The sequence below is a fragment of the Barbus barbus genome (assembly GCF_936440315.1).
Source record: "Barbus barbus genome assembly, chromosome: 20".
Classification (NCBI taxonomy): Eukaryota; Metazoa; Chordata; class Actinopteri; order Cypriniformes; family Cyprinidae; genus Barbus; species Barbus barbus.
The window spans coordinates 4331169-4341233 of NC_136748.1; the positions used below are offsets into that span (position 1 = coordinate 4331169).

Consider the following 10065-nt stretch of genomic DNA (forward strand, 5'->3'; position numbering starts at 1 on the left):
TAGCGTTACTTATTTGAAAAAGTACGTCAGATATTTCCTTCAAAAGTAATGCTTTACTTTACTAGTTACTTTTTTAAAAAAGTAATCTGATTACGTAACGGGCGTTACTTGTAATGCGTTACCCCCAACACTGTTAATAATAACTATAAAAAGACCAGTTTATGGAAGCTTGTGAAAATAATGAAGGTAATTGCAACTTTTTATCTTACAATTCAGACTTTTTTCAATTGCAGTTGCAAGTTTATAAATGCAGATTTGTATATATATAGATATAAATCTGTAAATGTTTGGGGGGGGGGGGGGGGGGGGGTCACAATTGTGAGCTACAAATGTCCAGTTACCTATTTTCTTTTAAATTCCATGGTGGGGAAAAAATATAAACTGAGAATTCTGAGGAAAAAAAACAGAATTTCAAGAAAGTCAGAATTTATATCTTATATCCCCTTTATACCTTCAAAAAAAATTGTTGTAAAATATAGTCGCAATTACCTATTTTATTTATTTATTATTCTGTAGTAGAAACAGGTTTCCATTCTATATATATATAGAGAGAGAGAGAGAGAGAGAGAGAGAGCCTGTAACCAACATAAAATGGAAGCCTGTTTCCACTGCTACAGAATAATAAATAAATAAATGAAACTTAACTTAATTTTAGGCATTTTAATTAGTTTTTTGACTTGTTTTAGTGATTTTAAGATATGTAAATTTTTTATAAATTATATAGACACTTTAATGAGAATACTTTTTTAAGAAAGTAGAGAAAGTAGAAATGACTAATAGTCCTCTTAACCACCAGATGGCCCCATTGTGCAAGGTGTTGAAAAGCTTTGAGTAATGAACAGTTATAATAGTTGAAAAGATATCCTCTGTGCTTTGCAAAGTTTTGTTTCACCATCAGTACTTAAAAAAAAAACACAATAAAACAGTCCCTAATTTAAGCAATTGATATTAACAAAACTGACTTAATATAACAATTAACTATAACAGTCAGAGATATGACATATGAAAATGACATTTGATAATTGACCCAACCACCCCCCGCCCAAAAAATAAAACCCCACCTAAATATAAATAAATAAATAAAAAATATACATATATATAGGGTTTTGACACACCGAGGCCTCTTAGATTTTACAACAAAGGAGTCCATCAGGGGCAAGAAGTGGAAGGTTTTAGACTGGCCAAGTCAATCTCCACACTTAAACCCTGTAGAGTATGCATTTTACCTGCTAAAGAAGAGACTGAAGGGAGTTACCCCCAAAACTGAAAGATGCTGTGGTGAAAGCCTGGAAAAGCATCACAAAAGAAGAATGCTAAAGTTTGGTGATGTCAATGGGTCACCGGCTTGATGCAGTTATTGAAAGCAAAGGATCTGCAACTAAATATTAAGTCTTTTTCACTTTAATCGGTTAATTCTATCTGTTCCAATACTTATGGAGGGCACTGTATATATATATATATATATATATATATATATATATATATATATATATATTATTTAGTAACAGCTAGCACGTGTAAAAATAAGAAATCAATAAAAATGTTATAAATGTAGTAACAATATAAAAAACAAAACAAAAATTTTAAAGTATATAAGAGTCCTTAAAAGGATCAAATTTGAAGGCTTTACAACCATCCATAGTCTTTTTGGGCTTAGCATTTCTTACACCCTCCACTGCTTTAAAATATTACCAAACTCAAACTTAAATTGCACGAAACTATGGCCCGGTTTCATAGACAGGATTAAATTAAGACATTTTAGTCATTTTAATAAATGTGCCTTAGAAAAAACATTACTGGTGTGCATCTTGAGACAAAACAAAGACACTGATAAGTTTCTTTCAGTTGAAACAGCTCAGACTTTCATTTTAGTCTAGGATTAGGCTTAAGCCTTGTCTGTGAAACCAGGGGTTAATGTACTTTTTGCCCATTGACATTTATGAATGTGACGTCCTCAGCATAATAAACAAATTAAGAACAGAACAAACTCTCTTCTCTAAAGTCAATGTCGTTTTTAAATCTTTTTATAACCTCATTAGTATTGCAGAATTATATTTAGTTGCTGTTTGTATGAACTCAAGGTAAATGTAGCTGTAAATGTAGCGCGGTCACGGATAGGCTGCTGCTGTTGCTGGCAGTTTGATTGACAGGCGATCTGACCAATCGCCTCGCGGTTATTATGCGCCGCCGTTGCTATCCGCCATTTAATCCGACAAACAAAAACAGTCCGACAACAAGCATGTTAGGCGTAGTAAACTAACGTTGGTTGTTAACTTGGAAAATGGTGAAAAGGTGCACGTATGTGGCTTGCAACGCAGACAGCAGGTACCCAGAAAGGCTGGGCAACACACAGTTTCACCCGTTCCCTAAACCTGCCCGAAATCTGGAGAAGTGTATGAAGTGGATAAGTTTGTGTGGCCGGCCTCAGCAGCAGCTCTGTGACAAGCTGAGAAACCATTCCACAGCCAAACACATCTATGTGTGCTCAAAGGTATCACAGTTATTCTAACTCTAGCACAATCCTTGATTTATGTGCGTTTTACAAGTTGTCATAACCGGAGAAATTATTAGTTAAACGCTTAAGGTTACTAGGATAGCTAGCAGTTAGCTAACATTAGTTAGCTGTATTTTTTATTATTATTATTTAATTTAAACAACCCAACTCTAGTTTAATTGATGTTAATTGGAATGCAGGATTTAAAAAAAAAAAAAAAGGTTTTTGAACATTTTTATAAAAACGGAGTTATCTGTTTTTGCAAATGAACTCTTCAAATATAACAGGAATATAACAGCTTGACAGTAAACTGTTTTTGCATGTTCTATAAGATCATCATCGTGTTCTATAAGATCTTCACCGTGTTCTATAAGATCATCATCGTGTTCTATAAAATAATCGTGTTCTATAAACTCATCATATTTGTAGTGTGTTTCAGGGGATTAAAACATACAATATATATTCCAGACCTAGTGGAGTAATAGCAACTAATAATAGTAAAAGTTAATGTGTAAATTTGCATGGAATGGGAATACTTAAAATATGCCAAAACTACCTCAAATGTGTACTTAGAGTTTTCTAATAGTTTTTGCAGTGGATTGCCGAACGTTGTGTTCTTTCATTCCACTTTGGCTTGTCTTTCGTTGTCATTCTGTCTGTTTCTGTGTATCTGTGCTGTTGTCCACTTGGCATTTTCACTCCGAATGGCAGCCGCGCTACTGAAGCACCACCAAGTGGCTGTTACCCAAAAAGCCTCAGAGTTTCGCCTCTTGACTTCTATACTCTTTGCCGGAATTTAAGATGACCAAGTCCTTTCCTCTGTTGTTAATCTCCAGCACTTCGTTGATGGCCGGCCGACACCTGCTCACCCCGATCCAATGCCAGCATTGATAGATGACTGTAGTATGTTGCAAACAGTGTCTGTGCCACCAAGGGAAGGACTACGAGATGACCGCAAACCAGACAATGCTGAAAACATCAGGTGATTGTGTTATATAAAGAAAGACAAATAATAACTACAATGCAATATTTTTATTCTATACTTATGACATTACAAATTACCATTACATTACTTCTCATGTCCTTCTGGGACCCAGAAAAGTTAGAAAAAAGACATTGTTTAGAGCATAACAATTTTGTAAAATATATTTTATTTTATGCGATGTCCTTTGTAGAGGACACCATGACTCAAAACTAAAACGATAGATTATTTTAAAAATCAACAATACATTCTTAGATTTCAGGATTTTTATTTTATATACCAAAGTTTGTATAAAGATTATTCTCAACTATGTTATGAAAGATGTAACCAAATGATTTGATATATAATTGTGCTTTGTGTAATATGTGTGAATGGCTATAAGAGGGTTTTCCAATTATATACAATCTAAACATTGCATCAAATTTGCATATTAATGCATTCTTGTGGCAAAATTATGATAAAAGAAGTGTAATAATGGAAGTAATAATTGGCAAGATTTTCGTTATAATATCTAATATTTCATAGGAATATTGAAATATAAATTTTTATGCCTTTTCATTTGTTGTGTCTCCCAAAATGTGTAATAAACATGCTTTAAAGCTGCAGTCTGTATTTATTTTTTGTCTGTGTGTTAAAAATGATCTGAAATCAATATTTGAGCAAGGATATAACCAGCCAGTGTTCAAAACTATCAATTTATAATAATGTTTTCTAATTTGAGTGGTACGGGTAGGTTTTTTTAAGAAGTTGTCCTGGCTAGTAGGCTATCACATGTGAGGATCCTGCAGGTGGCGGATCGTTTATATCCTTTTCTCACAGCAGCTAGAATAAATAAATTTATAATTTTGATGGCGGATTGTAATCCAGAAAGGATTATGTGTTTATCAAACACATGTGAATGATATTAAATCATATTCCAGTTTTTAAATGTGCTTCTGATTACAGATAGCCTGGGATTACACAAGATTTATATTTTAAAGAAAACCAGTTTGATGGGAGCATAGTTTGCTTTTTGGGTTAAAAGAATTTCTTAATGAAATTCGACTGGCATGATTATTAGATTAGACTGTATAGAAATTGAAATCTACACGCTAATACACACTGTACTCATAGTCACGCAATGCTGATGTTGTTAACATTAATAATTTGAGAATAAAGTATCACGATAATAATAATTTGCACCATTTGATGTGATATGAGGTAACCATTGGTAGCGCGATTTATTGTCATGCTTTTTTCCTCAGTTGGTCAGAACAAACTTGGCAGACTTGTTACTTGTTCAGATGGCAATATTCTTATTTGGGTCATATATTCCAAGATGTAGGCTAGAATCTGTGATTACTAAGTACAGTATCCACACCGGTGCAAAATTAGATTCATGCCGTGCCGAGCACAACCCCTCGTACGGAAGATAATTCCGCACAGAGCTGCAATTCCACGTTTTCAAACAGAGATGGCGACAAAGAGGCAAAACGTAAGGACTGCAGCTTTAAGTCCCACTGTGCATACTATCCATCCTAAATTCTATGTGATAGTAGTAATTTTCAATACTATCTAGGGCAGATAGGGTGGATAGTATGCACATTGGGACGCAGGCTGGTGTCCTTTACAGTGGACATGAATTAAATTGATGTCCTGTTATATAACAGAAAGTTATATTTTGATTTGGAACCCCTTAACATTTTCCTGAGATGCTGATTTATGACAAAGTAAAAAAATAAGTCAAAATAATATATTTCCATAAGTGTTGTTTAATCGATCATTAAATGAATGTCTAAGACGAGGGCGTGGTCGTAGTCAAACCTCCAAACATTTGGTACAGTATTTGTGAAAAGCCCTGAATCTGCTCTTTTCAGGATATCAACACTTAAAACTGAAACATGTAAGATCTCAGAGAGATTCACTAAAATATAATGTCCCCTACAAAGAAAAGTTTTTTTTTTCTGGGTCCCAGGAGGATATAACCGGTTAAGCACATTATTTAGAAAATATTAAATGTGTATATATATCATTTTTACAGGTGTGATCTACAAGGCGTTTCCATTGTTATTAAAGAAGAGATGGTAGCCGAATCAATAATGGAGGATACCACCACAGAGGAGAGCAATATGGTCATTAAAATGGGTACGTGTTTTGTTTTTTGTTACAGTGATCTCTCTAATAGGGATGGACGAATCGATCCTGAAGTATCAATATATCGATACTAATGCGGGTATCAAACGTATGGAAACTCAAATAAAAAATATCAATACTAAAGTGTTTTTATTTAATGAAATAATAAATAAATTGGACAAATAACCTATAATTGCAAATAAATGTGTAGGAAGGAACTATTTTCCTGCTCATCTGGACACACGCTAATGTTGCAAGGCAGAATCAATCAATCACAGAGAGTGTTTACTCACTTCTGACAGTTAATTTAAACAGAGCTGCATTTCCCAAAAGTAGCCTCATGGGAACGGCATCCCAGAACAATGCAGAAAAAAAAAACATACGTTTGAGTTATTTCACAATAAACTAATTGAAATTGTAGCCTTGTTTGTGCAGTACATTTATTTAAATTTGAATGTTAAAAGTTCATATTGATCATGTTCTATTCTGTAATGTTAATCTAAATCATACACTCTCAGAATAAAAAGGTTGTATTTTATGCATGCAACAGCCTATCACTGACGGTCCCTTATGAAAATAAACCATGGTTTTACTAAAGTGACCATAGTTTAACTATAACTGTAGATTTCCATGGTTACCACTACAGTAAACATATTTTAACCATATGTAAACAAAAATATAACCTAATAAGTTGCAATTAAGGCATATTGAATGTTAAAATGTGTTTCAAATATAAAGTTACTCTTAGTAATTTAATAATTTTCTATTAAAAGTTCAGTTTAGAAGTGCCAAACTTGTTCCTGGAAGGCCAGTGTCCTGCAGAGTTTAGCTCCAACCCTAATCAAACACACCTGAACTAGCTAATCGAATTATAAAAAATAAAAAAATTGTGGCAAAACATTAAATTCAAATTAATTGATATAAGCTGAAAAATCACCCAGACCTATTTTCCACATTTCTGCATCAAAATGAATGCGTTCCAGATGGTAATTATTGTCGAACTTAAAAAAAAAAAGTCACACCCAGTCATCCCCATCTGCCCTATAACTTGATAATATTACTCATAGTTACGTTTGAGACTGTAGGTGTCACCGCTGTGCTTCTGGTGGTATTGACAACCTGTGGAGAGCTATATTGGTCAGGGCACTTTATTTCTAAAAGTCCATAGCTTTTGTTGTAGCCATACTGAAGGACTTTCGTGCTCGTAGTCTGCTGGAGTATGCTCTCTTGAAATAGGATGACGTAAGACGAGGAGAGCAGACACAGTGCCAGATGTTGTTGATGCTCTGCTGTCTGGGTTCTTTCTCCAGTGCTTCTGATTTAGACTTTGAGACCGTCATTGCATTGTAGCATTCCATCTGGTCTTTTGTTAGGACTGTACAGAAGGCGCTTGGTTGTGGTGACAAAGGGAAAAGTGGAAAATCATCAGTAGGGTTTGACCGGGAGGATCTTGTCCAAGTGTGTTGTCCAATAACGGGAGCTACATAAACGCACAAAAAAAGGAAAAAATATTGCAATGTTTGTAAGTTATTTATTGTGTTTATGTCCTTAATAAAACACTACTTTTAATAATTTCCTCCTCATGTTTACAGAGTGCACAGATGACCAACGCCAGACAGAAGAAACACAGGTGGAACTAAGACTGAAGACTCTTCTTGCTCAAAAAGAAAAAGAAAATGACTTGCTAAGGGAGAAAATACAAACTCATCAGGCTCTTTACCCACTAACACCAGAGACTGTAAATAACAGCAGTGTCCCTAACTACTTCAAATACTGCACTGGGTTCACTTACAATGAATTTAATGAACTGTGCAGATTTTTCACACTTCCAGAGAATGAAACGGTCTCACAAACACACATCCCCTTGACATGTGATAAACTGAACAGCCACATCCGCCATATGCCTTTACGTCAACAATTTCTACTTGTACTTATGAAACTAAGACAAAACTTCGACCTGGAAGAGCTAGCTTTCAAATTTCAAATTGATATGCAAAGTGTTAGGACTTTATTCAGTTCATGGATTGGCTTCATGTTTGACAGGCTAGGTAATCTGTCTGTTTGGCCACACAGGGACATCATTGCAGAAAACATGTCCGACAGCTACAAAGCAGAGTTTCCAACAACTTTCGCAATTCTTAATTGCACAGAAATAAAGATAGAGAAACCTAGCTCACAGTTAGTACGGAGTCAGACTTGTTCTAACCGCAAGTCTACTAACACACTCAAGTCTCTGATAGCCTGTGATCCTCATGGCTCCATTATGTTTGCATCTACACTATACACAGGATCGATTTCTGACCAAGAGCTATTTAGACGGTGCGAAATCAAAGATGTACTGAAAGGTCTGCTTCAGTGTGGCCACCTTAAGAGAGGTGATGGGCTGATGGTGGATAAGGGGTTTCTCATTGAGAAAGATGTGAAAGAGCTTGGCCTTCAACTAAACATTCCTCCGTTTGCAAATCTTCACATGCCAGTCCCAGATATTCAGATAGCAAAAAAAATAGCCAAACACAAAGTGCATGTAGAAAGAGAAATAGCCAACGTCAAACAATTTAAGATAGTGTCTGGTAGAATCCCTAATTATATGTTAGAAAATATAAATCAGATATGGTTTGTGGTGTGTATGTTGTCTAATTTCCAGCGACACAGAATTCAGGCATAGGTTGCTGAAGAAACCACATAGGGACAGCAAAGTGCTGCCGTTAATTCATGGCCATTTCTCTCTGCCTGTCACGCAAGTTATTGTAATAAATTTTAATTTTGTCTCCCATTTTTAACCTTTCAAATTCTTGTTATATTGTGAATGTTTTTCTTTTGCAGCCAGCCACAGTTTATTACAAATGATAATATTTCAGCCTTAATCTGTATCAAGTTTTAATGTGTATCACTGTTTTACCTGGTAGCTCAAACCACTTCCAAGAGGGTACTTTTCCTGATCTATTTCATCTATTGGTGGCCTGTTTGTTATGTAGCTCATTGGTATCCCTGTCAATCCTCTCAATAACTTCCAAATCCTCATTTGCCACTTTAGACAAAGCTCTGCAATATGCAAAATTCACATCTACCTGTCATAAAAGTCCAGATTACTACAGAACACCACAGTAAGTTACATGGTTTATAATATTTGGTATCTCTATCATTATTTATAAATCATGAAAACAGCTCACATACCATTGTTGTAGTGACAGAAGTTGGGTTTCCGTTTTTGGTTTGTAAGTTCACCCCCACCACAACAGCTGTTATGGGCAGCAGTTAAATTTTTCTTCCGCTTGGTTTAGGCTTGTGGAGGACTGGGCTGAGAAACTGTTGCCCTGGGGGCTTTACAGAGGTCAAGGGTCTAGATAACATGGGCGCAGAAACCTGTGGAACTAACCAGATGTTGTTTACAGCACATTATAGGCTAATAATATTATGGTAATTAGCTAATGCTAGCTAGGATGAGAATGTGACGTTATAAATGCATAATGCTTTTGCCTTTTAATGATTGTAATTAGGGTTGCGTATCATTTGGGTTTTTATGATACTGGTGCCAAATCGATACTTTTAAAACGGTACTGGTGCCTAAACAGTGCCTGAACCAATACAAAAAAAGCCACTAAATGACAATGGGTGACATTAAAAGTTGCTTTTATTATTGAAGAAACAAACAAAACAAAACAAAATAAATTGAACAGTATATTAAAATGTTAAAGTATACCGAAATATATAAATAAATACAAAACACAAGAAATTTACATAATTCACACAGTTTTTGTGATTTCCGATTCAAAATGTGACAACAAAAAACTGATTATCATGTCTACTTCAAATTTCTTTTGAGAGAAGTACTATTATTCATCACAGAAGTAATAGTGATGACGTACCAGGAAATCTGTAATATGGACAAAGGCTGTCGGCGAGTGACGGTCGGGCTAGTTTGTTTGGTGTGTTCCAGTCGTCGGCCTCAAGTCAGTGGCAGCTTGCCAGATTCAACATTTTGAATCGGCGTCGGGGCGGTCGGTGAGAGGGAGAACTCTGATTGGATGTTCAGTTTAGCGAACGAGTCAGTGCCCGAGAATTACAGCGAAAGTGAAAACGAGCACATAAAGGTGGTACAGACAGAAGGCTGCTTAAATGTTACATCTGGCCAGCGCGCCATCAGAGTATCCCCCATCAACGGGGAGTTAAACAGCGAAAAGAACAACAGGCAATGCATTTTCTCACTCGTTGCGAAAAGATTAACCTCCGCCCTCCTGAAAGAGGTCCCAAATCATCCGAACCGAACAGGGATGCAGCCTCCACTCCCCACGAGAAATTAATTTCCTCAACAGCATGTCTGCTGCATGGTTTAGGAGACTGAAGATAAGCGCTGCCCTGATGGAGAGTAGATGACAATCCGCTCATAATAGAAAACTCACAGCCTGCTTGAAAAGGTTTTTTTGAAAATTTGAAAATTTATCTATGAAACCACAGACATGTTGTCACTGTTCCAGCC

General features: G+C 35.7%; 1 protein-coding gene across 1 annotated transcript; it reads left to right on the forward strand.

Annotated features, from left to right (window-relative positions):
• Positions 1 to 2206: 2206 nt before the first annotated feature.
• Positions 2207 to 8360, forward strand: LOC306886627 (uncharacterized protein). Its single transcript, XM_079443903.1, has 4 exons — positions 2207 to 2491; positions 3331 to 3476; positions 5497 to 5600; positions 7181 to 8360. The coding sequence occupies exons 1-4, from the start codon at positions 2282 to 2284 to the stop codon at positions 8251 to 8253; spliced, it is 1533 nt and encodes a 510-aa protein (XP_079300029.1). The 5' UTR covers positions 2207 to 2281; the 3' UTR covers positions 8254 to 8360.
• Positions 8361 to 10065: the final 1705 nt, after the last annotated feature.